Source organism: Bos grunniens, chromosome 11 (assembly GCF_055505025.1).
Source record: "Bos grunniens cultivar Pamir isolate PY7600 chromosome 11, Bosgru_T2T1.0, whole genome shotgun sequence".
Taxonomy (NCBI): domain Eukaryota; kingdom Metazoa; phylum Chordata; class Mammalia; order Artiodactyla; family Bovidae; genus Bos; species Bos grunniens.
The window spans coordinates 35,690,203-35,717,576 of NC_141175.1; the positions used below are offsets into that span (position 1 = coordinate 35,690,203).

Genomic DNA, 27,374 nt, shown 5'->3' on the forward strand with positions numbered 1-27,374 from the left:
CTGTGCATCAAGAAAGACCACTCTTCTCGCGGGGTGGAGCCTGGGGGCGCCGGAAGGGCAGGAGAGGTTGTGCAAACCGAGGGAACGAAAGGGAGGGGCTCTCAGGCCAAAGTTGACGCTCCAAACCCCACCCCCAGTTTCCCGGGTCCCACCGCGCACTGCCGGGGCGGGGTCTCAGAGGAAAGGGGGCTAGTCACGTGACTCGCCCCTGCCGCAGCCCCCTCGGAAGCTGCTAGGCGGAAGTAGACGTTCGCCACCGGGCTCGCGGACCCGACTCCACATCCGGGAGCGGAGAGGAGAGCGGAAGTGGCGTTGGTCTGGCCGGAGCCCTTGGGTGAATTTGTTAGGCGTGGAGAGGGAGTGATGTCTTCCAGACTCGGTGCAGTGCCCGCTGTGAGTTTCTCGGTTTGACCGTTACGCTTTAGGGGTAGCGCTGTCGAGCGCGCCACACGCGGTGCCTCGCTTTTGTCCCCTGCTCAGAGTCGGTTTTCTCAGAGCTCAGCGTAGGCCCCACCCTTCTAGGTCAGATCTATGAGCCCCCGTATTTCCCCCCCACTTCTGCTGCCCGTTCCCTACCCCCCTTGGACTAAGTTCCTCGTCAGATTACCGTTAGTCTCTATTCCTTTTACATCCTCAATGTCTCCCATATCCTTTGTCCTGTCTTTCCGCCTCCCGCGTATTCTTGGACCAGGGCTTTGAGAATGGAAGAGATGAAGGCTCTGGTGTTGTCACCTGCCTTGACCCCGTAGGTAGGGCGGCGCACTTTTCCTAAAAAGTCTTGCCTTGTTCGTTTTGCAGTAGTAGCCCCAGGAGAGCTTCAGTTCTTGGCGAAGGGGGATTCATCTTTTTGTGGTCAAGTTTCAGAGGTCCCTAGCATACACTCACTCATGTGCTTACCATTTGCTAGACCCCGGGACCCACACCCTTTAAGCAGCAGAGGAGCACGAGGATCGTGGGAGCTAAGAAGTAAGTGAGGTTTTCTGCAGTCCATTTATAATTGTATCACCAGCGTTGTCCAATAGAACTTCCTGTGATGATAAAAATATTCTGTATTTACACTGTCAAGTATGATAGCACTGGAAATGTGGCTAGTAGCAGTGAGGAACTGAATTTTAAATTGTATGTTGATTAACTTAAATTTAAATAGCCACCTGTGGCTAGTGGCCATCTGATAAGACAGTGCAGGTCTAATCTTGGTGTGGGGGAGGAAAAGGTCCCTTGCAAAAAAAAAAGTACGGATTATAATAAAAATGGAATGTGACTCTGTAGCCCTGCATTTCTTTAGACGTCATATATGTACTCATGAATACATTGATGAACTTGGGAAGGACTGATGAAAATGAATAAGTACTTATATTTTCAAACTACTTGGCTTCAAGACTAGTTTATTATATTGTATACTGAATGCACTAAGCTTTTCCATATTTGTTAATACAAAAAAAAATCTTGTTCAGGAGATACTCAGAAAGGATTAGTTCCTTCATGTAACGTTTACTAAATATCTGCTTTGTGCCAGTTGTGTGATAGGTTAGATACACAGACATGAAAAACACAAGGAGATCAACACAATAATGTGTAATGAAATATTTTTATTGCAAGAATTGTATATAGCCTTTTGGGAAGGGGAGTGATGTTTGGAAGGGAAGGGTTACCGGAGCAAATCACTCCTAAACAGACTTTCAAGTCAAGGAATAATGGATTTAACCATAAGGAAAAGGATTTTTTTGTTGGCTTTTCAGAAGAAATAACAATGTGAATTTGTAAAAGGTTTTAATGGAATAGCAAATGGGTAATTGTTAGGAAATGTAAAGGTTAATAATGGCCTCTCATCCATTGATAATCAGAATCATCCGGCATCAGAATCCCTATTTTTAACTGGTCTAGGATATTGTGAAGTTTGAGAATCACTGGTGAGAATTGAGATTAGAAAAGTAAAGGATGAAAACGTGGAAAAAATCAGTGTTTAAGGCTTGGGTAGAATAAAAAAAGGCTGTAGATGATACTGAGATGAACTTAAAATATTTTTCTAATAAAATATAACTTTTCACCTAGAGAATGAACTAGGGGCTCTTAAAAATTCTTGGTAGATCAGAAAGGAGTTGGAAATAGGTTAAACTTTTCATCTTCGTGATAAGAAGCCAAGACTAAACAACAAATTATTTTAAAGTCACTACCATTATGATAGCCATTGTTGGAGCCAAAAGCTTTTTCTTGTCATATTTATGGAAAGTGAGTGAGTGAGTGAAAGTCACTCAGTTATGTTCGACTCTTTGAGACCCCACGGACAGTAGCCCACCAGACTCTTCTGTCCATGGAATTCTTCATGCAAGAACACTGGACTGGGCTGGGTTGCCATTTCCTTCTCCAGGGGATCTTTCCGACCCAGGGATCAAACCCGGGTCTCCTGCATTGTAGACAGATTGTTTACTGACTGAGCCACCACAGAAGCCCCAGGAAAAAGAAGTTTGATATTAATCTGGTTTTTAATAAATAATAAAAAATAAATAAACCCTGAGTTGATGAGTACTGTAAAATACTTGAGAATTGTTTTTATTGAGTGCTTTAAAAATAAGAGACCTGGAGAGAGAATTCCCTATCCACATTGACTTAATCCTCAAGGTGTTAATCACACTGACATATAAACTATTGATATTTCACTATACTCATGCTTATTCATGAGCAGGGAGCTGGGTATGTCTGAGTCCAACCTTGATAGTAGAGAAATTCCTATGAGGATGTTTCTAAGAGGAGTCATATGGGACTTGACTATAGCCTGTTGATACTATCAAGTCTTTCTGGTAGAGATTATTCCCGTTGTTTGGTATGGTGGGTTTTGGCCCTAGAGGACTGGCTATTCCCATTAAATTTTTTTTTATACCTTCACTGAGGTATAATTGAAGTGCAGTGGCTGCATATATTGAAAGTATACGGTACCTTCAGCTTTGACATAATGTAAGTACCCACGAAACTGTCACCACAATCAAGATAAGTTTCCCTGTCTCCCATAAGTTTTCTCATGTGTCTTTGCAATTCATTCCTCCCTCTACTCGGGTTGCCAGACACCCACTGACCTGTTTGCTGTCACTGTACAGTGGTTTGCATGTTCTAGGATTTTACATAAATGAAATCAGACACTATGTCCTCTTTTTGCATGATTTTTTTCACTCAGAATAATGATTTTAAGTGAAAAATAGTTTCTGTTGCTAAAAAGAATTCCATTATGGATATACCATAATTTGTTTAGCCATCTACCTGAGAGATGTTTGCATTATTTTCAATGTGGGGGTGTTAGAATAAGACTGCCATGAACATTATGTGCAAGTCTCTGTGTGGAAAAATATTTTTGTTTTCTTGAGAAATAGTTAATATATATTTATTAAGATGGTATTTATCATCTTAGGTTGATTAGCTCATATGTCAGGAGTATGTTTAACTTTTTAAGAAGTTATTTTGCAAGTTGGTGGTAGATTTTACATTCCTACCAGCAGTGTATGAAAGTAAGTCTCTAATTTTAGCAACTTTAATGGTGTATAGTGGTGTTTCATTTTGGTTTTAATTAGCATTTTCCTGATGAATAATGATGTAAAACATCTGTTTATGTATTTTATTGGTCATTCATATATCTTCTTTTGTCAGATGTGTGTTCATGTCTTTTGCCACCAAAAAAAAAAAGTTCCATCTCGCTATTAAATTGTACTATTTACTTAAAAAAATTTTTTTTTTAATACAGTTCATTTGTTAGATATATCTTGACTATTTCTTCAAGTCAGTGGTTTGCATTTCATTTTCCTAATGATATCTTTTGAAGAGCAAAAGTTTTAAATTTATCATTAAAAATAAAAAGAATTTTATCATTCTTTCCTTTTATGTTTTGTGCTTTTTGTGTTTTATTTAAGGAAACTTTGCCATCTCTAATTGCAAAGATTTTTTTCCTGTGTTTTCTTCCAGGTGTTTTATAGGTTTTGCATTCAGATCTATGGCTCATTTACAGTTAATTTTTATGCATGGTGTGCTATAAAGATCAGTATTAATTTCTTATATATCTAGTTGTTGAAAAGATTTTCCTTTCCCTATTCAATTGCCTTTGCACCTTTGTCCAAAATCAGTTAAATGTACATAGGTGTGGGTTTCCTTGGTGGCTCACTGGTAAAGAATCCACCTGCCAATGCAGGAGACATGAATTCGATCCCTAAGTCAGGAAGATCCCCCTGGAGAAGGACATGGCAACCCATTACAGTATTCTTGCCTGTAAAACACCATGGACAGAGAAGCCTCGTGGGCTACAGTCCATGGGGTCACAAAAAGAGCCAGACACAACTTAGTGACTAAACAACAACATATATAGGTGTGGGTCTGTTTCTGAACTCCTGTTATCCTATTCCACTGATGTATATATATGTTTGTCTTTTTGCTAATGCTGAACTGTCTTGATACTGTAGCATTAGAGTAAATCTTGAAATCAGTTGTCATGTACTTTCTTGTTTTTTCAAGATTGTTTCAGCTGTTATATTTTCTTTGCTTTTTAATATAAATTCTACAGTTTGTCATATCTATAAAAAGAAGCTAAAATAAAAATAAAAAAGGAAGCATGCTGGAGTATTGATTGGTATATATATTGAATCTGTAGGTAGATTTAGGGAGAATTGCCATTTTTAACAATGTATTTTCTGATTTATGAGCATATTTTCCATTTGTTTCGGTCTTCATTTTTTCTTACCATTGTGTTGTAGTGTTCATTGTAAAAGTCTTGGATAGCTTTTTTAAAAATTTTAATTGGAGGCTAATTACTTTACAATATTCTGGTGGTCTTGGATGGCTTTTGTTAGATTTGTTTTTAGGTTCCTAGATTTGTTCCTAGATGCCTGTGTTTTTTGTTATTGTCTATGCTATTATTTTTATAAGTCTATTTTCTAGTTGCTTGTTGCTAGCAGCTACGAATACAGTTGAACTTTTGTACTTTAACCTTGTATCCTGCCACTTGCTAAATTCGTTTTTAATTCTAGTAATTGTTTCATATATTTCCTTAGATCGTCTTTGTAAACAAACTGTGAAAAATCTGTTAAAAAAATCTGCAAATCAGTTCAGTTGCTCAGTCGTGTCAGACTCTTTGTGACCCCATGGAATGCAGCACACCAGGCCTCCCTTTCCATCACCAACTCCTGGAGTTTACTCAAACTCATGTCCATTGAGTCGGTGATGCCATCCAATCATCTCATCCTCTGTGTCCCCTTCTCCTCCTGCCTTCAATCTTTCCCAGCATCAGGGTCTTTTCAGATGAGTCATTTCTTCTCATCAGGTGACTAAGATTTGTAGAATTCTCTGCTTTTCTTTTTCTGTCAGTTTGATTTTGTATACTTTGAGCCTCTGTTGTTAGACATGTACAATGAGTAATTATGTCTTCCTGATGTTATTTTTATTATGAAGTGTTTCTTTTCATCTCTGGTAATACTGTTTGTCTTGAGTCTATTTTATCTGATAGTAAAATAGCTACTCCAGCCTTAATATGTTTGCTGATGGCATAGTATAATTGTTTTATACCTTTACTTCCAATCCACATATGTCGTTTATATTTAAAGTGTGCCTCTTGTGGATAGCCTATATTAAAATACTTTTTTATTTACTCTCTCAATGTCTGACTTTCACCTGGAGAAATTAGGCCGTAAACATTTAAATTAATTATTGACATGATTGGATTTAAGTTTGCCATTTAATTATTCTCTCTACCTTGTTTTTTTATTCCTGTATACCTTCTTTTGGACTATTTAAATGTTTAGTCTTCCATTTTATTTTATTTAATTTTTACTCCCCCCCCCCCCTTATTTTTGGTGGGGGAGAGATTTGGTAATGGTTGCTTTCAGAATTACAATATACATACCTGTCATTTCATCATCTACTTAAAGTTAATATCCAACCATTTTGCTTAAATGTAGAAGCCTTAACAACTATATAGATTGCTTTAACTGCCTATTGCTGACTATTAAATTATAGCTGTTGTATATGTTACATCTACATTTACCTTACTAGATAATGTTAAAATTTTGCTTTAAACAGTTTTTAATATCTATCCACCTATTTACCATTTCTCTTACTCTTTCTTCAGTATTAAAAATCCAAATTTCCCTCTAGTGTCATTTTTTCCTTCAGTTGAAATTATTTCCCTTTGCATTTTTCGCAGAGCAGGTCTGCTGGTGACAAATTTTCTTGGTTTTTCTTCATCTTAAGGGTATTTTTCACTGAATATGGAATTTCAGGTTGATGAATCTTTTCTCTCAGGATCTTAAAGATGATGTTGTGCTGTCTTCTGTCCTTGGTTTCTGTTGAGAAAATCATCATTTGAATCATTGTTCTCTGTAATATGTCATTTTTTTCCTAGCTGCTTTCTGGATTATTTTAATCTTCAGTTTTAAACAGTTTCATTAAGATACATCTAGGTGTGTTTTTCTTTGAATTTATCCTATTAAGTGTTTGATTTACAGCTCCTTGAATCTGTAAATTTTAAGTCTTTCATTAAACTTGGGGAATTTTTCCACCATAACCTTTTAAAAAATATTTTTTCTTAGTCTCTCTCTTTCTTCTTCTGTGATTCCAACTATGTCTAGGTTAGATCTTTTGATATTGATCCACAGGCTGTTGAGGCTCTGTGGACTGTTCTTCAGTCTTTTTCCCTCTTTGTTCTTCAGATTGGATAATTTCTCCTGATCTGTCTTAAGTTCATAGATTCTTTCCACTGTCATCTCCCTTTTGTTACTAGTCCATCCAGTGAGTTTTTAATTTTTTTTTTTTGTTATTTTTCAGTTCTTAAATTTCATTTGGTTCTTTTTTATGATTTTTATTTTTCTGCTGATAATTCCTGCATTTTCCTTTATTTCAAGTGTGTTTTCCTTTCATGAAGTGTAGTTGTAATAGCTGCTTTAAAGACTTGGATAGTTCCATCATCTGCATCACTAACATCTGTTTATCATCTGTCCTTTAAGAATTGCTTGCATTTTACGGGTTCTTTGTATGCTGCATAATTTTGGATTTTTATTCTCAAGATTGTGAATGTTATTTGTATAGACTGTGGGTCTTTTTAGAATCCTCTGGGGATTGTTGCTGTTTTTATTTCTGTTTAGGTTTAGACCATAAATTCTGTCTTGCTTCCGAAGGCATTGGTTCAATCTTAGTTCCTTTGAGTCTTTTTTATGATGGTTTAGAGCTAAGGGGTTAGTTTTAGACTTTTTCAGGTTTTTCAAATCCTGTTTTCAGTTTTCCAATCTTTTAATACATTGGTTTGGATCTGTTTCACACTGATAACACAGGGGTTAGTCTGAGACTTGTGTGCTTTGTTCAAATCTTATTACACTTTTCAAACCCTTTGCTAAGCTGGTTTGACTATGTTCCATACATACATAGCTCAGGTTAAGCAGTGATTTGTGTGGATTTGTACACAGAATTATGAGATTACCTTCTTTGCCTGCCTTTACTCGTGATTCACTCACATTCTCTGGTATGTAGAGACCCCTTTTCATGGATTCTAAGGCCAAAAAGTTTCTACTGGAATTTAAGCTGTCCATGCCAGTCTGCAGCTGGAGCCCATCATATTGCAAAGCCACTTATGAGAGGGAAAAAACTAGAAAGCATACCTGTGTAACTCACTTCTACCAGTTTTAACTCTTCTGCACAATCCACCTGCTTTTGTTTACTTTTTGAGGTCCAGAGTTTTTAGTTGTAATCAGCAGGAGGAATGGGCTATAGTGGGCGTATGCCACCATGCAAAAGCGGGACATTTCTATATTAAAGCTGTAATATTGGACCTCATGTACAGAGAGCTGAGAATCATTTTTCCCTTTTTGTGGCATACTGACATTGTAAGTCCCTGTTATTTTTCTGTTTTTCCAATCCCCATGTCAGTCCCCATCCTCCCAGAGACAGCCGTACTAACAAGTTTGATATTTGTCCTTAAATAGTTGAGTCCTTGTAAAATAGCTAGTGCTGTTTGTGTATTTGATAATTTACTGAATTGACATTGTACTATAGATCTTGTTCTGTTTCTTTTTTTAAATTTTTATTTTTAAACTTTACAATATTGTATTAGTTTTGCCAAATATCGAAATGAATCTGCCACAGGTATACCTGTGTTCCCCATCCTGAACTCTCCTCCCTCCTCCCTCCCCATACCTTCCCTCTGGGTTGTCCCAGTGCACTAGCCCCAAGCATCCAGTATCGTGCATCGAACCTGGACTGGCGGCTCGTTTCATACACGATATTATACATGTTTCAATGCCATTCTCCCAAATCTCCCCACCCTCTCCCTCTCCCACAGAGTCCATAAGACTGATCTATACATCAGTGTCTCTTTTGCTGTCTCGTACACCGGGTTATTGTTACCATCTTTCTAAATTCCATACATATGCGTTAGTATACTGTACTGGTGTTTTTCTTTCTGGCTTACTTCACTCTGTGTAATAGGTTCCAGGTTCATCCATCTCATTAGAACTGATTCAAATGTATTCTTTTTAATGGCTGAGTAATACTCCATTGTGTATATGTACCACAGCTTTCTTATCCATTCATCTGCTGATGGGCATCTAGGTTGCTTCCATGTCCTGGCTATTATTCCACAATATGCTTTTTAGTTATGTTTGTAGATGTGTAGAGATGGTTTCTTGCTTCTAACAACTACATAGTATTCTGTAGTAAGCATGTATCACATTTTACTTTTTTTCCCCCTAAGAATGGTCACCGGTGTTACTTCTAACTCCCTGCTACCACAGACCTCTGTGTGTAATTCTTACCAACTCTACCTCTAAAGTATTGTCTTGAGTTTGTTGGTTTGCCATCTCTACTGCAAAACTTTAGTTCAAGTTCAAGCTTAAGCTTTCGTCATCTCTTACCCATACTGTTGCAACAAACTGCCAACTCTTCTCTTTTCATTCACTCATCCTCTGTGGGTCAATTTTTTCATACAGCATCCAGTGTGGCCTTTCTAAATCTATCTGCCATAAATCTAAGGCAGGTCTCACACAGTTGGTTGGAAAAGGGGTGTCTCAGAGATCCTGGACGACAGCTTGAGAACTGCTACTCTACCACACTTGGAGCCACCTAGAAGATACTGTGTTGCTACTAAGTAAAGTTTGTTAACTATATAAGTGACTGGTCTTAGATTTGGAAATTTGGATCTAGCTGTATACCAGATTTCTGGCCGGTGTAACTCAGATAAGATAGTTCCCTTCCTTTAGCTATGAAATCTAAGTATCATGTTGCTTAAGTAAGACAGGGTGCTCTGACATCAAGGTTTAGGGCTGAGGCTAAGGGAAAAGGAAGATGGATCAGACTAGAGCCTACAAACTGTTCTTTTCCTTCTTTATTCTCAGGGGTACTATTTGGTTACTGTCCCTCTGCCAGAGAAATAGAGAAGCCTGGATATACCTTCCAATAGACCAGGGGATCTTCTGAAGGGTCATCAAACACCCTGTTACTTTTACTACTTTCTTTTATTTGATGAATTTAGGAAAGAATACCTATTTTGGCTATAAAGTGATCATTATGGAGAGTGTTTATTCTTTCTGATTACAGTAAAGTATAATAACAATTTTATGTATTGTATCAGGCCAGCTGTTTTGTTAAAAAATTACAATCTAAATTGTTTTTGTTATCAGGCTTCTTAGTTTTTTTGCACAGGTAACCAACTTGATTATCTTCTTAGGATATAATACAATTAATAGGAACTTTATCCCAGACCACCCTTTGTGGTATTTCTCTTTGTGTCATGTTAGTAGCAGGACCCAATGCTCCATAAAGGATAATAGTTTCCAGTACACTATCCCTCACGATGACTCCTTAAGCGGTTCATCATCTGCTTCTTCATGTGAACCAGTGAGTGATTTTCCAGCATCTTTCCGAAAATCTACCTACTGGATGAAGATGAGAAGGATCAAGTCAGCTGCTGCTTCCCATGTAGAAGGTATCAGTATTGTTATCTTATTCTATCTTATTCCAACTTATTCCAACTTATTCCAACTCTCTACTTACATTTTGAGGTCGTGGTTTAGTCGCTAAGTTGTATCTGACTCTTTGTGACCCTATGGATTGTAGACCAGGCTCCTCTGTCCATGGGATTTCCCAGGCAAGAATACTGGAGTGGGTTGCCGTTTCTTTCTCCAGTATTTTGAGGTAGCTATTGTAAATGACTTTTAAAGTATTAAGTACCACATATGTGTTTCTTATTAGTGATTGAATTTTCTTTTGGCTGTGCTATGCAGCTTGTGGGATCTTAGTTCCCCAACACAGGATTAAACCCGGGACCCAGCAGTGAAAGCACTGAGTCCTAACCACTGGACAGCCAGGGAACTCCCTTGAAATTTTTTAAGGTGTCAGGCTGTCACATATTATTAGTTTCATGAACTGTTCCTCTATTTTACTGAGTGAAAGTCTGCAGATCTTATTTCTCTAGGCTATACTGGTATCACCTTTCCTTTTCATATGAATTGAACTTTTTTTTCCATTGTTCTAGAGTGATCCTCTGTTGAAGGTTTAGGGGCAGGTGGTAAAAGGGCTATTCTAAGTAGAATTTTCTTAGTGGTTATAGTCTGAAGGGTTCTTAGGAGCCCTTTATCTTGGACAGTTAGCCTCAAATCAGGATCAAACAAATCACACTGCCTAAAGGACCTTATTATTCACAGGGAACAATGAATTACTTGAAATGGAGAACAGTACAGAAGGAAAAGGGGAGGTTGAGTCAATTAATGGAAAGTTATATCAACTTCCCTAAAAAACTTCTTGAGGCCTCGCTCGCTGATGATCTTTTTCCTTTCATGATCTTGTGATAGATGATTTAGCGGCAGGCCCAGATGTTCACATATAAACCATACTAAGATTTTGTTTTGTTTTCTTGTGTTATTTCAGGGCCAGGTGGAGTGTCAACCAAAGGAAAAAGGAAACCCAGGCAGGAAGAAGATGAAGACTATCGAGAATTTCCTCAGAAGAAGCATAAGCTTTATGGTAAGGGAGTAACTTTGCTAATTCTTTTTCCCTGGGTGCCTAGGTTTTGTTCTTTGAAGGTGAAAGGAACCTTAGGTTTTGGCCCTTAAGCACTTCTGAGCCCTTTGAATTTTTTGGCAAGGAATGGCCTCCAACTTGCCTTATTTTTTACCCTTTTCTTCTCTCTTGACTTAAGGGAGTCAGTTGGTTGAGGGAGTGGGGCAGAGCATGTTGAGGGAAGAGATTTTGGTGGTAGCGCAGGATCAGCAGAGGTGATGTGTCAGGCTTCAAGTTTCTGTTTTGCGTCAGGGAGGAAGCAGCGGCCTAAAGCTCAGCCTAATCCCAAAGCCCAGACTCGCCGTATTCGGAAGGAACCACCAGCTTATGCAGCAGGTATGCTTTCGGAAGCTTTGTGAGATCTAGTTCTCTTATTCTGTCTTTTTTGTTGTTGCTGTTGGTAAAGGAATGATGTACCAAAGCATTTCTTTAGGAGGCACTTACTAAGGACATAGATTTGAAGATAAGTCATGTTCGTTCAAATTTTGGCTCTTTGTTAATTCTTTGACCTGTGTCTTAATTTCTGCAAACTTCAGTTTCCTTGTCTCTAAATAGGAATAATAAAGCAGTCAGAATTGTGAAAATTAAATGGGATAAAAACATTCACCAATCTCTGGCACATACAAACACTTAGCACACTGATTGTTACATATCTCAGTTACATATCGCACTTTTACATGCTGCTATGAAAAATGTTACTCATTGTCACTTATAGGTCAGTAAAACTGGGGAAAAAATTATTGTCCATTTCTATAAGCCACTGGGCTTGGGAGTGCTTCTTGGATGGTTTTTGTCATGGGAATTGAGTAGGAGTTTCGGAAACTCTTCACTGTCTGAAAAAAATTATTTCTAGAAGTTATATACAGCAAGAGTCTTTCCCCCAAGAAGAGAAAAAGCCACTTTATGATACTTTTCCTCGAGTCTGAGATTGTGCTTTTTGTTTCTGGAGAATACTGCAAATTTTAAGTGTTCCTTTCTCTCCTTTGTAGGCAGCTTAGAGGAGCAGTGGTACTTAGAAATTGTGGATAAAGGCAGTGTCTCCTGTCCTACCTGCCAGGCAGTGGGGAGAAAGACCATAGAGGGCTTAAAGAAACACATGGAAAACTGCAAACAGGTTAGATAATTTGTGGCATTTCATAACTCTTAGGAATTTTTACCCAAACTGAAACCTCCGACACTGTGTTGGATATGCTGATTATTGTGGAGAAGAGGCAGCATTGTGTCATAAAGAGTCTGACAGACTTTGGTTTGAATCGTCATTCAGCCACTTACTTGTTGGGTCATTTAGCTTTTCATTTGTGGACCTCAATTTTCACATTTATGAAGTAGCTACCTGTGTAAGTCGTGAGGATAAAAAAGAAGTACTTGATGCTAAGTGCCTGTCCCATTTCTGGACAAATACTGGCATTCAGTAAATGGTAGTTCTTATTATTTTAAAAATGCATAGCTGTTACCTTTTTGCCCTTGAGGACATGACAGTGAATTTGGGGCATTTTGAGATTCATTATTATTATATAATTTGGGAAATGAAGATACAGATGAGACCATTTGCATAAGACTTTGTGACATTCTGTTTCTTTGTTGAACAGTTTGGCACTGAGCAGCGTTTTTCCCTTGTAGGAAATGTTTACTTGTCATCATTGTGGGAAACAGCTTCGTTCACTAGCAGGGATGAAGTATCACGTCATGGCAAATCATAATAGCTTGGTAAGAGTGTCTTCTGTCCTTCATGAACATGTGATATTTGGATGTCTTTACTTGGATGAGTGTAGATACCTCAGTGGAGATGGCTGAAGCTCTGGGACTTTATAGGGTTGTAAGGAAGAAGAGATCCTTTTGATAGAAGAGTTACACACAATGAAATGTGGATATGGAAGTATTTGAGGTATTTGTGTGTTTAGGGTAGCCCAAAGGTTCATATCCTGGGAGATAGAGGCTTTTAACTCTTAGTTCCTTTACATTCACTTTACTGTTAAGGAGAAGATGAAGAAAGCCAGGAGTCAGATAACTTAGATTTCGTGATCATCAGCTTAGGTTCTAGTCCAGTCCTTGATTCTCCTCATGGAATTTTTTTCTGTGAAACATCTGCCTGTTTGTTTCTCTGGTTTTCTAGCCCATTTTAAAGGCTGGAGATGAAATAGATGAGCCAAGTGAGAGGGAACGTCTCCGAACAGTTCTCAAGAGACTGGGAAAGCTGAGATGCATGCGTGAGGTAAGAGCCCAAAGACAGCAACTCCTTCTGCCTGGAGCCTCAGGTCAGTGTCTTTCTGTTACTTGCTCCCATGTCTCCTCCTCCCTTACAGACCTAGTTTTGTGTCATCTTCCAGCATCAGACTGACTTCTGATTTTCAAGGTCTCCTGAACTCATTAACAGTTCTTTATTTTCTTTCTCATCTCCAGAAATGTGTGTGTCTCCCTTTTCCTTTTGTTTGAAGGAGTTTCTTTGTCATCCTTTCTTTTGTGTGATAAAGAGGATCGTAGTAACTTCATGTGAGAAACTTTGATATTGCTGGGTATTTGGTATTGGGATGGAGTTCGATAATAGATCAAGGAGGAAGCTCTGACACAGAGGAGGTATACAGTTCTAGTTTGTTGAATGCTTACTAAATTGGTTGAACTTCATGCTTGGTGGTAGAAAGGATTGCAGTCGGGCCAGGGAAAAGGAAGGGTTGTGCCAGTGGGGAATGTTGGAGAGGGTCTAGTAATATCAGGGTCTAGTTGTGTGATATGGCTCTTTAGAAATTAGAGGTCATATCAAAATATATAAGATTAAAATACAGGCCTTTCTCCTGTGTTCAGAGTTGCTCTAGTAGCTTCACCAGCATCATGGGATATCTGTACCATGTGAGAAAATGTGGCAAAGGGGCTGCTGAGCTGGAGAAAATGACCCTGAAATGTCACCACTGTGGAAAACCGTATAGATCGAAGGCTGGACTTGCGTATCACCTGAGGTCAGAGCATGGTCCTGTGAGTACTGATTACTTTCCAGACCCTGTTTAGGGGTTTATTCTGTGGTGACTGCTTTGCTGCTACATCTTTGTATATCCTTGGTTCCTCATTTGTAGTTCCTTTTATTCTGAATGTTTTTGTTCTCTTTTTCCTTGTTTCTTGTGCTCTTCTTTCTGCTGTTTGATCACTATTAGATTAGAGAAATCAAAGTTTATTGTATAGTCTGGGTTGAAGTAAATTCAATACTATATTTTTAAGGCATAAGGCATTCTCCCTTAGCTAGAAATTTTATGGGACTCTATCCAGCTGGTTTGGTCCCTCTATTCCAGTTTTCTCATCCTGACTTTTTCTTTTCCTCATTACATTTCTAGGCTCCCCCACCTCTTGTTCCTTTTTAGCACTAAGTTTCAAGGTATAGTTTAGATATGGTAATTAATATTCACCCTTTTTAGTGTACAAGAGTTCTGAGAAAAACATATATAACTACTACCACAATCAAGATATAGAACAGTTTAATCATTCCCCCCAAATTCTTTTGTGTCCCTTTGTAGTCAGTTGTTCTTCCCACTCCCAGCTGGCTGACCACTGATATATTTCATGTCCTTATAGTTTTGCCTTTTTGGGAATGTTATATAGATGAAGTTGTACAGTATATACCTTTTTGAGTCTGACTTCTTCCTCTAAGCATAATACATTTGAAACTTGTCCATGTCTTACATGTATCATTAGTTTTTTCTTTTTTGTTTCTGTCTAGGATTCCATTCTGTCTAGGATGTTTCACAAGTTGCTTATCCATTCACCAGTTGAAGAGCATTTTAGTTGTTTTTAGTTTTTGGCAATTAGGAATAAGCTGCTGTAAATATTTACATAAAGGTTTTTGTATGAAAATAAGTTTTAATTTCTCTTGGGTAAATAAAACCTTAGGAATGGGATTGCTAGGTCATATGATAAATGTATGTTTACCTTTATAAGAAACGGCCAAACTTTTCCAAAGCAGCTGAGCCATTTTCTCACCAGCAGCATATGAGAATTTTAGTTGCTTTACATGTTTATCAACTCTTGGCTATTGTCAGGTTCATTTTTGAAATCCATTCTAGTAGAATATAGTGGTATTTTACTGCTGTTTTAAATTTGCACTTCCCTAATGACTAGTGATGTTGACTGTCTTTTCATGTGCTTATTGGCAATGTCAGTCTTTAGTGAAATTTCTTCTTTAGTGAAGAATCTATTGAAATCCTTTGTTCATTTTATTGTTGGAGTATTTGTTGTTTTACTAATAAGTTTTAGGGCTTCCCTGGTGGCTCAGAAGGTAAAGAATCCACCTGCAATATGGGAGTTCTGGGTTTGATCCCTGCGTCGGGAAGATCCCCTAGAGGAGGGCATGGCCCCACTCCAGTATTCTTGCCTGGCTTCCCTGATAGCTCAGTTGGTAAAGAATCCACCTGCAATGCAGGTGACCCCAGTTTGATTCCTGGGTCAGGAAGATCTGTTGGAGAAGGGATAGGCTACCCACTCCAGTATTCTTGGGCTTCCCTTGTGGCTCAGCTGGTAAAGCATCTGCCTGCAGTGTGTGAGACCTGGGTTCAATCCCTGGGTTGGGAAGATCCCTTGGAGAAGGGAACGGCTACCCACTCCAGTATTCTGGCCTGGAGAATTCCATGGACTGTATAGTCCATGGGGTCGCAAAGAGTCGGACACAGTTAAGCAACTTTCACTTTCATTAAGTTTTAAATATATTTTGAATTAAAAAAAATAGATTCTGGACACAAGTCTTTAAGCAGATACATGTTTTACAAATATTTTCTTCTGGGCTTAGTTTGTCTTTGCATTTTTTATAGTGTTTTTCAAAGGGCAGAATTCTTAATTTTCATAAAGTTCAGTTTGTCTTTTTTCTCCCTTCATGGATAATCCTTTTGTTGTTATAGCTAAGATATCTTTGCTCAGTAGGATGTATAATTTTCTTTTGCTGCAGTAAAACAGTCATCATAAAATTAATGGCTTAAACAATTTAAGTGTATTATCTCACAGTTTATTAGGCCAGAAGTCCAGGCTCAGCTGGTTCCCCTGCGTAAAACCTCATCAGACTGGACTCAAAGTGTTAGTAGGACTGTTCCTTTATGGAGGCTTGAGGGGTGGATCTGTTTGCAGGCTCATTAAGCATTAAGCTTAATCAAGAATTCAGTTCCATGCAGGTATAGGACCTTATTTCTTTGCTTGCTGGGAGATGTGCTCAGCTTCTGAAGGCGACCTGCAACCTTTGGCTCATGGGCCCATTCGTGTTTGAGTCAGCAACAGTATTGAGTCTCTCTCACCTTGGGAATCTTTCTTGTCTCTTTTTTTCTGTCACACCTGTCTTACTTAAAGTCAGCTGACTATGGAGATGAATTAGATTTACCTTAAAATTAAAACTAGATTAATGTTTGATTGATTAACTGATGACAATAGCCTAACGAAGTGGACGCATAGAACCCTTCATGCCCAGGATCATAAGAATGTTCTCCCTAGGTTTCTCCTAGAATTTTATACTTTTTATGGTTTATATCTAGGGCTATGATGCATGTTTATTTCTTTTTATATGGGTATGTGGGTATGTCTTGATTTTTAACCACTTGGCACAACACAAGAGATTTTATCCTGCTAAGAAGCTTTTTTTACCAGTAAAATATGCAGTAAGATGATGGAGCTTGATACTCCATGTGGTTAGCAAGCTAGTAAAGAATTATTTTGATTTTTAGGGCAGGAAGGACAGCCTTTAATCACTGGCTCTAATGGAAACCATTTCTCAGGCCTGTGTTTTACCATGTCTTATTCTTGCAGATATCCTTCTTTCCAGAGTCAGGACAGCCAGAGTGCTTGAAAGACATGAGCTTGGAGTCAAAGAGTGGAGGCCGAGTTCAAAGGCGTTCTGCCAAGATAGCTGTATACCACCTGCAGGAACTGGCCTCTGCTGAACTGGCCAAGGAATGGCCTAAGAGAAAGGTGCTTCAGGATCTGGTACCTGATGATCGGAAGGTGAGGCAGAAACTTGTATTAATTTTGAACCGTTATGTCTGATATTGTGCTTACTACGTGCAGAAAGGTAAACACATTTGAATTACATGACAAATAGTATTTTGCTCCTTTATCCACGGAGATGGAGTACATATGATCCGGCTTCAGTGTTTGAATTCATGTAGGTCCTAGAGTGACAGTCTTTTTCAGAAGTTCTTTAAGGAGCTCTTTTAATTTTAGACTACTTCCAGGGGAACTTGAATTCCCAGATTTTTGTTTGGTCTTTGCCCAGTGTGTTTTTACTTTGTTAGTTCATATGTAGTAGTTTAATATTTAGTTTAGGTAAGAAGTCCTCTTATTTGTTTCAGTTTGTTTTTATAGCAGTAGACCTCCTCTTCCCACCTACTTTCTTTTCCCAAATAAAAGCTTATGCAAAACACCATTTTATATGCTAAAAATAGAGTTGCACTGACTGGGGGTAGTGAGCCCAAAAATGAAAGAAAAAAAATCTTAAAAGCAGCAAAGCAACAGAATATGTACAAGAGAACTCCCATAGGACTATCAGTTGACTTTTCAGCAGAAACTTTACAGGCCAGAAGCGGGTAACATAATGTATTTAAAACCATGAAAAAACCTACAACCAAGTACCCTATCCAGCAAGGCTGTCATTCAGATTTGAAGGAGAGAGAAAAGATTTTACAAGACAAGTAAAAGCTACAGGAGTTCAGCACCACTAAATCAGTTTTGTAAAAAATGTTAAAGGGACTTAAGGATATATAAAATAAAAAGATGTAGAATATGTCTAAAACATTTGATGGGGATAGAATAAAAATGCAGGGTTGTTAGAATGCCTTCAAACTCAAGGGAACAGCAAGTACGTATTTATATGTGGCTTGCTATTGGGTTTCCTCTGGTGGCTCAGATGGTAAAGAATCTGCCTGAAGTGCAGGAGACCTGGGCTTGATCCCTGGGTTGGGAATAGCCCCTGGAGAACAGAATGGCTACACACTCCAGTATTCTTTCCTAGAGAATTCCATGAACAGAGTATCCTGGCTTGCTATAGTCCATGGGGTCCCAAGAGTCAGACACGACTGAGCAACTGACACTTTCACTTTCAAGGTTGCTATATGTAAACCTCTTGATAACCACAAACCAAAAATCTGTAATAGATAAACATGAAAAAGAGAAAGGAATCCAAAACTGTCACTAAAGATAGTCATCAAATCACAAGGGAAGAGACCAAAAGAAGAAAAAGGAACAAAGAAGAATAGATAACCTGAGAACAGTTAACTAAACACAGTAAGTACATATCTGTCAATAATTACTTTAGATGTAAATGGACTAAATATTCCAATCAGAAGGCAAAGTGACTGAATGGATATGAAAATAAGATCTGTATATATGGTGTCTAAGAGAGACTCATTTCAGATCTGACTGACTGAAAGTGAGGTGATGAAAAAAGGTATTCCATGCAAATGGAAACAGAAAGTTGTTCAATACTTACATCAGACAAAATAGAACTTAAAGAGTATAGCAAGAAACAAAGTACATGACATAATGATAAAGGAATCAATCCAACAAGAAGACATAACAATTAAAAATATGTATTCGCTCAGGGTGCTCATGCTCAGTTGTGTCCGACTCTTTGCAACCCTTGGACTGTAGCCCACCATGCTCCTCTGTCCATGGGGTTTTTCAGGCAGGAATTCTAGAGTGGATTGCCATTTCCTCCTCCAGGGGATCTTCCTGACCCAGGGATTGAACCTGCGTCACCTGCATTGCAGGCAGATTCTTTATCTGCTGAGCCATTGGGGAAACCTGTTAAATACATGAAACATACAAATACTGTGAATTCTGTTGATTTTGGATGGAATATATATATTTAGTATATTAAGTCCATGTGGTATAATGTGTCATTTAAGGTGAATTTTCCTGGTTGATTTTCAGTCTGGATGATCTGTCTGTTGATGTAAATGGGGTGTTAAAATCCCATGCTGATACTGTGTTACGGTCAGTTTCTCCATTTTTGTTGTTAAATACATAAAGCAAATATTAACAACCAGTTCTGTACTCTGATTTATCAAAGGTTCTTTAGTTTACTTTCCTTACTTCACCTATTACCTCTACAGACTTGGTTCTGTCTTTCTATCTCAGAGAATCAGCTTCCTTTCAGATACTTTTGATTTTTCAAGTAGGAGGATTCTTTACTCACCAGAAATGCAACTATCTGTTACCAATGGTGAACTTTGTAAGAACTATCTCTGCAGATGTTAAAACTTTTTTCTGTAAACTAGTTAACAGGACTTCTCTAGTGGTCCAGTGGTTAAAACTCTGTGCTTCCAATACAGGGGGTTTGAGTTTGATCCCTAGTTGGGAAAGTAAGATCCTGCATGACTCAAAGCATGGTCAAAAAAAAAAGTCACTGGAAACTAGTTCCAGTTGTAAGAAGAGACCAACTGGTGTCAAAACATGTGAAAGTAAGTGCTGGGAATAATTCTAATTTTGTAGTATAAGGATATACTAGGTGTTCTGTTCTCTGAGTCTTCTCACATTCTTTCAGGTTGAACCTTAAGTTTTTGGTGTTAGAATTTTTTGAATATCAAAAATTAACATGATTTCAGTGAAGAAAAATGATAAATGCAGATAATCAAAATAAAAATCACTCAAAATTCTAGCACCCAGAGAATACTGCGGTTAACATTTTGATTTCTATCTTTTGACCTATATACATATATTTCTATTCAGTTCAGTTCAGTTGCTCAGTCATGTCCGACTCTGCAACCACATGAATCACAGCACGCCAGGCCTCCCTGTCCATCACCAACTCCCGGAGTTCACCCAGACCCACGTCCATCGAGTCAGTGATGCCATCCAGCCATCTCATCCTCTGTCTCCCCTTCTCCTCCTGCCCCCAATCCCTCCCAGCATCAGAGTCTTTTCCAATGAGTCAACTCTTCGCATGAGGTGGCCAAAATACTGGAGTTTCAGCTTCAGCATCATTCCTTCCAAAGAAATCCCAGGGCTGATCTCCTTCAGAATGGACTGGTTGGATCTCCTTGCAGTCCAAGGGACTCTCAAGAGTCTTCTCCAACACCACAGTTCAAAAGCATCAATTCTTCGGTGCTCAGCTTTCTTCACAGTCCAACTCTCACATCCATACATGACCACAGGAAAAACCATAGCCTTGACTCGATGGACCTTTGTTGGCAAAGTCACGTCTGTGCTTTTGAATATGCTATCTAGGTTGGTCATAACTTTCCTTCCAAGGAGTAAGCGTCTTTTAATTTCATGGCTGCAATCACCACCTGCAGTGATTTTGGAGCCAAAAAAAATAAAGTCTGATGCGGTTTCCACTGTTTCCCCATCTATTTCCCATGAAGTGATGGGACGGGACGCCATGATCTTCGTTTTCTGAATGTGGAGCTTTAAGCCAACTTTTTCACTCTCCACTTTCACGTTCATCAAGAGGGTTTTTAGTTCCTCTTCACTTTCTTTCATAAGGGTGGTGTCATCTGCATATCTGAGGTTGTTGATATTTCTCCCGGCAATCTTGATTCCAGCTTGTGTTTCTTCCAGTCCAGCGTTTCTCATGATGCACTCTGCATATAAGTTAAATAAGCAGGGTGACAATATACAGCTTTGACGTACTCCTTTTCCTATTTGGAACCAGTCTGTTGTTCCATGTCCAGTTCTAACTGTTGCTTCCTGACCTGCATACAGGTTTCTCAAGAGGCAGGTCAGGTGGTCTGGTATTCCCATCTCTTTCAGAATTTTCCACAGTTTATTGTGAGCCACACAGTCAAAGGCTTTGGCATAGTCAATAAAGCAGAAATAGATGTTTTCTGGAACTCTCTTGCTTTTTCTATGATCCAGCAGATGTTGGCAATTTGATCTCTGGTTCCTCTGCCTTTTCTAAAACCAGCTTGAACATCTGGAAGTTCACGGTTCATTTATTGCTGAAGCCTGGCCTGAAGAATTTTGAGCATTACTTTACTAGCATGTGAGATGAGTGCAGTTGTGCAGTAGTTTGAGCATTCTTTGGCATTGCCTTTCTTTGGGATTGGAATGAAAACTGACTTTTCCAGTCCTGTGGCCACTGCTGAGTTTTCCAAATTTGCTGGCATATTGAGTGCAACACTTTCACAGCATCATCTTTCAGGATTTGAAATAGGTCAACTGGAATTCCATCACCTCCACTAGCTTTGTTCCTAGTGATGCTTTCTAAGGCCCACTTGACTTCACATTCCAGGATGTCTGGCTCTAGGTCAGTGATCACATCATTGTGATTATCTGGGTCATGAAGATCTTTTTTGTATAGTTCTTCTGTGTATTCTTGCCATCTCTTCTTAGTATCTTCTACTTCTGTTAGGTCCATACCATTTCTGTCCTTTATGGAGCCCATCTTTGCATGAAATGTCCCCTTGGTGTCTCTAATTTTCTTGAAGAGATCTCTAGTCTTTCCCATTCTGTTGTTTTCCTCTATTTCTTTGCATTGATCACTGAGGAAGGCTTTCTTATCTCTCCTTGCTATTCCTTGGAACTCTGCATTCAGATGCTTATATCTTTCCTTTTCTCCTTTGCTTTTTGCTTCTCTTCTTTTCTATTAAGTATATATATATTTCTTGAGTGTAATGTATACATATATAGAGAGAGGACATATCTGTATTGCTTTCTCTCTCTCTTGTAACAAATATTTTTACTGTGTAATGCTCTGTCACTAGCTTTTTTATTTTCAACTTTAGATGAAATGTTATATCTGAAAGTCTCCTGTCTTCTGTTAAAAGTCAAACTGTTTTAAGACAAAACAGTAGGCGATGTTTTGAAACATACATAATATGTTTCAGGAACTTAAAAGGATCTTAAGATCCTTAAGATCTTAAGTTGGATCTTAAGATCCTTCTTGATGAGCATGAGTTTGAGCAATCTCTGGGAGTTGGTGATGGACAGGGAAGCCTGGTGTGCCATGTTTTTTGTGTATGAAAATATACTTCTGAAAAAAAAAATATATACTTCCGTAACTCCAGAATTACATGACCTGAAGAGCTCACATAATTCTCTTACTCACGGGATATTTTGGTTGAAAGTTGTTCCTCCAATAAAATGTTTCCTGTCTTATAGTTAAAATATACTCGTCCTGGGCTACCGACCTTCAGCCAAGAAGTGCTACACAAATGGAAGTCAGATATCAAGAAGTACCATCGCATTCAGTGTCCTAACCAGGTGGTTCTTTCTCTTTCATCTAGTCATTAAATGTTGATCAAATATCTGCTGTTGTTTCAGTTTATTCCTTTGTGACAAAGCACGTGAAAGAGTTAAAACATTGATTACTTTATTAACAGTTCTGTAAATCACCAGTTCTATCCACACTCAGAGGGCAGTTGTAGTAATACATGACATCAGCTGGAATCATTTATGGGTTGCTTTTAGCTGGAAGGTCTGAGTTGAATGGCTTCTAAGCAGCCACTTCAACTGGGATATTGGCTGCCCATATGGCCTCTCTATCTTGCATTGTAGTTGGATTACCACCAGGATACATGGTGACTGAATTCTCAAGAAGAATATTCCAAGAACATAAAGGAAAAGCTCAGATGTCTTAGGCCTAGCTTCAGAATTTGTTCAGTATCATTTTCATAGCATGCTGTTTGTCAAAAGAATCACAGGACTTAACGCAGTTTCAAAGGGAGGATTTATGACTCGTTTCCTGATTGGAAAAGTGGCATAGAATTTCCCGCCATCGTTAATCAACTGCAATTGTATATGCAGTGCTTTGGGGAGGAGTAGATATACGAAAGACATTTATACTAGAGAAAGTTAATTTTTGTAAAACCTGAGCATACGTTTTTTTGTGTTTCTAAGTATTGGAAAGGCACCAGAGAAGAGAATGTTTTAAGTTTTATTAAGCAGCTTGCTTATCTCTTTTTCTTTTACCTCTTGTTCTCTGGCTTGCATATGTTTCTGTGTGGTTGTGGTACAGTTTATTTGACCTCTTCCTCCCGAGGGTAGAGTGGGTTAATGTGAATGGCCAGATTGCTAAGAAAATGATGCTATTTGGTGTCATCTTCACATGCTTTCTTCTTCTCTTTTACAGGGTTGTGAGGCTGTCTACAGTAGTGTATCTGGTCTTAAAGCTCACCTGGGCTCTTGTACATTGGTTTGTAACATTCTGAACTATTTATCTGAACATGACCTCTAAAATAGTCTGACATGGAAGAGAATTCAGATTCGGTGAACAGCTAGTTATCCTATTGTCTGTTACTTCAAAGACTGGTTTACTTTTTTTGTGTGTGTCCCAAAAATTCTTGGTCTGTTACTAGGTGGGATACCAGGGCATGCCAAAGATGCAGAATACCCCAAAATAGCCATAGGTCATATCAATGAAAAAATTTGGAGAAAAATACATAGTTCTCAGTGCCTATCAGGGATTTAACTTTTTCCACCTGAGCCTGTGCTACACTGGGCCTGTCCTGCTTTGCTGGGCCTTCAGCTTCCTAGAATCAACTTAACATGTGTTTATCTAGATTGGTGAAGATCTCCAGAGCCATCTGAACTATACTGTCTTTCGGGGATGGGAGATGGGATCCCTGGATGTCAGGTTTACAGCCATTCACCTCACTGAATCTTTTCCATGTTGACCCAGGGGTCCTATAGCCCACCAGCCCTGGGATTGTTGCCACTTTCCGTTCCTGATCAGCAGTATCTGCTCACACAAAATGAGCACCATGGAAACCTGAAACTTCAGGAGGGGAGAGAAGTCTTAATTCAAGGCAACAAGGGAGTGATAGGCTCCCAAACCAGACCTGTGCAGGAATGCTTAGGGATTTGTCACCTTGATCCTAGTTTGAGTCATTCAGCTAGGTCTTATGGAGGGTGCTCTTCTGATTCTGGATTCCCAAGGCATTCTGTACAGCAGTGGATTGATTCTAGTGGGAAGAATTACATGTTGGTCCCTCATTGAACTTAAGGCGTTTGATCATTTAGGGGGAGAAACCTGGAAGGAAGTGGAAGACATAGGGAAAATAGAAGAATGTGACATCTTACATAATAAAATCGGGAAACTTTAGATTGTGTTGGGGGCTTAGTGGGGCCAGTGTTTGGTATAGAATTGCATTAGAATAGATGTATTATGGCGATAATATACCCAAACAAGTTTTCCTAAATATATTGCTGTTCCTCACTTTGCTGAAGTCATATTTCCTCTTTTCATCTCTAATAGTCCCTACCCATTGCCCAGGTAGCACATGTGGCTTGTTGGAAGGGTAGTGTGAACTATCTAACGTGTAATGGTGTACTTTAACTTTTACCTAGCATGCTGTCTTCTCCGTACTTTGAGGAAGGGAGGGTCTCTGCTGGCACTAACTTGCTTATCTCCTGAATTAGCAGTTTACTTGTGCTGTAACCATTATTTGTAGGTGTGACTTAGGTTAGGCTTAAAGTGCTCGGTGGTGATTTGAGTTCAAACAATAAATCGTATTTTTTCAATATTGTAAATATATGTATGTGTATATATATGTATGTGTATACACACACACACACACACACACACATAGATACATACATTACTGTTTGGGATTTTCGTAAATTTGTTCCTAAATTGACCAGTCATGCTTTTTTTCTTTCTTAAAAATAGGGAACGTTTGTGGCTGGAAAATACAAGTGTCTTCTCTGTCAGAAAGAATTTGTGTCAGAGAGTGGTGTCAAGTATCACATCAACTCTGTCCACGCTGAGGTGAGGGTCCTTTTTTCCCATAACTTCATAATCTTGTGGACCCCATGACTGTGCCACAGGGCACGTGGATTTTGTGACTCTTACTATGGGCTGGGACTGTCAGGAAAAACTAAAGGGTCCACTGGACTCATTAGAATTAAAAGACGTCCTTAAATCAGATGTAGACTAGTATTTTTCTATGAAAGCATTTGGGCTTCCTTGGTATCTCAGCTGGTAAAGAATCTGCCTGCAATGCAGGAGACCCTGGTTCGATTCATGGGTCAGGAAGATCTCCTGAATAAGGGAATGGCAACCCACTCCAGTATTTTGGGGCTTCCCTGGTGGCTCAGATAGTAAAGTATCTGCCCGCAATGTGGGAGACCTGGGTTTGATCTCTGGATTGCAAAGATCCCTTGGAGAAGGGAATGCCTACTGACTCTAGTATTCTGGAGAATTTCATGGACAGAAATTGTCCATGGCATGCTACAGTCCATGGGGTCACAAAGAGTCGGACATGACTGAGTGACTTTCACTCACTCACTCATGAAAGCATTTGAAATAACTGTGGCTATGAGCAGCCCTGATTCTTCTAATTAACTTGTGTGCACGGGCTCAGTCGTGTCTGACTCTGTTGTGAGCTCATGGAGTGAGGCCCACCAGGCTCCTCTGTCCATGGGATTTCCCAGGCAAGAATACTGGAGTGGGTTGCCATTTCCTTCTCCAGGGGATCTACCCGACACAGGGATTGAACCATGTCTCCTGTCTCCTGCTTTACCACTGAGCCACCTGAGAAGCCCTCTGATTACCTGAAGTCTAGTTAAACTAGGCATTTGACAACCAGGCTGCATTTACACCTTTGGAATTCTTGTTTCACAGCAATGTCTATACTCCTGTTTTCTGGTATTCCAACATCTTTGAGCAACCTGTTTTGAATATTGTTGAAATACCGCATAGAAACAATGTAAAAGATGTTATTGAGAGAACTGAGGTAATTTGAATACCAACTATACTACAAAGTGATAGTAATGAGTCATTGTTAATATTCCAGAATGTGATAACTGTATTGTAGTTATGCAGGGAATGCCCTTGTTCTTAGGCAGATACATGATGTTTTTAGGAATAAAGTATCATGTCGGTAACTAAACTGAAGATGGTTCAAAGGAAGGAAGAGAGAGTTGGAGGGAGGGAAGGAAGGGAAGAGAGATTAACATTGGTCAGTCTAGGTATTCATTGAACTATTGTAACTTTTGTGGAAAGTCTGTAAATTTTCAAAATTAAAATGTTAAAAGTTGAAAATGCTTTAAGTTCAGAATGTCAAGAGTTTTCTCTTGGGGAAAGTCTTTAGGAGTTCAGATGAACAGAGAATTTGTTTACTATAGAATAAACCCCTTATTGCAAAAGCTCAAGGAGTAGAGTGTGCATTCTCTTGGCATATTTTACTGAAGAAACTATTGTTGCTTGCTGGGGAAAAATAGCAAGCCCCTGCAGCAGTTCTCTGCCCTCAGATGTAATAGTTCTTAGCCATGTGGGCTTCAGTTCAGTTCAGTTGCTCAGTCGTGTCTGACTCTTTGCGACCCGATGGACCGCAGCACTCGAGGCCTCCCTGTCCATCACCAACTCCCAGAGTTTACCAAACCCATGTCCATTGAGTCGGTGATGCCATCCAAGCATCTCATCCTCTTGTCGTTCCCTTCTCCTCCTGCCCTCAATCTTTCCCAGCATCAGGGTCTTTTCCAATGAGTCAGCTCTTCGCATCAGGTGGCCAAAGTATTGGAGTTTCAGCTTCAACATCAGTCCTTCCAATGAACACCCAGGATTGGTATCCATTAGGATGGACTGGTTGGATCTCCTCACAGTCCAAGGGACTCTCAAGAGTCTTCTCCAACACCACAGTTCAAAAGCATCAATTCTTCTGCCCTCAGCTTTCTTTATAGTCCAACTCTCACATCCATATATGACCACTGGAAAAACCATAGCCTTGACTAGACGGACATTTGTTGGCAAAGTAATGTCTCTGCTTTTCAATATGCTGTCTAGGTTGGTCATAACTTTCCTTCCAAGGAGTAAGCGTCTTTTAATTTCATGGCTGCAATCACGATCTGCGGTGATTTTGGAGCCCCAAAAAATAAAGTCTGACACTGTTTCCCCATCTATTTCCCATGAACTGATGGGACCGGATGACATGATCTTAGTTTTCTGAATATTGGAAGCCAACTTTTTCACTCTCTTCTTTCACTTTCATCAAGAGGCTCTTGAGTTGTTCTTCCCTTTCTGCCATAAGAGTATTGTCATCTGCATATCTGAGGTTATTGATATTTCTCCCAGCAATCTTGATTCCAGCTTGTGCTTCCTCCAGCCCCGCATTTCTCATGATGTGCTCTGCATATAAGTTAAATAAGCAGGGTGACAATATACAGCCTTGATGTACTCCTTTTCCTATTTGGAACCAGTCTATTATTCCATGTCCAGTTCTAACTGTTGCTTCCTGACCTGCATACAGGTTTCTCAAGAGGCAGGTCATGTGGTCTGGTATTCCCTCCCATCTCTTTCAGAATTTTCCACAGTTAGTTGTGATCCACACAGTCAAAGGCTTTGGCATAGTCAGTAAAGCAGAAATAGATGTTTTTCTGGACTTTCAGTTAGTTTTTCTGGGCTTCAGGTAGTGTCATCTATTGTGGTTCCTGTTGCTTTACCAGTTGAAGCTTTGGGAATC

General features: G+C 39.1%; 1 protein-coding gene across 4 annotated transcripts in view; it reads left to right on the top strand.

Annotated features, from left to right (window-relative positions):
* Positions 1–278: 278 nt before the first annotated feature.
* ZNF512 (zinc finger protein 512) overlaps positions 279–27,374 on the top strand; it is a 30,994-nt gene continuing 3,898 nt past the window's right edge. Inside the window, exons 1-13 of one of the 4 annotated variants that reach the window (XM_086326088.1) lie at positions 279–393; positions 908–966; positions 9,756–9,943; positions 10,885–10,980; positions 11,269–11,352; positions 12,006–12,130; positions 12,637–12,723; positions 13,130–13,228; positions 13,816–13,983; positions 16,783–16,977; positions 22,075–22,176; positions 23,045–23,107; positions 24,584–24,682. In XM_086326088.1, the coding sequence (XP_086182214.1) occupies positions 364–393; positions 908–966; positions 9,756–9,943; positions 10,885–10,980; positions 11,269–11,352; positions 12,006–12,130; positions 12,637–12,723; positions 13,130–13,228; positions 13,816–13,983; positions 16,783–16,977; positions 22,075–22,176; positions 23,045–23,107; positions 24,584–24,682 (1,395 nt within the window). In that variant the 5' untranslated portion in view covers positions 279–363. The remainder of the gene's footprint in view (positions 394–907; positions 967–9,755; positions 9,944–10,884; positions 10,981–11,268; positions 11,353–12,005; positions 12,131–12,636; positions 12,724–13,129; positions 13,229–13,815; positions 13,984–16,782; positions 16,978–22,074; positions 22,177–23,044; positions 23,108–24,583; positions 24,683–27,374) is intronic. The other 3 variants (XM_086326090.1, XM_086326089.1, XM_086326091.1) reach the window with 3 other exon arrangements.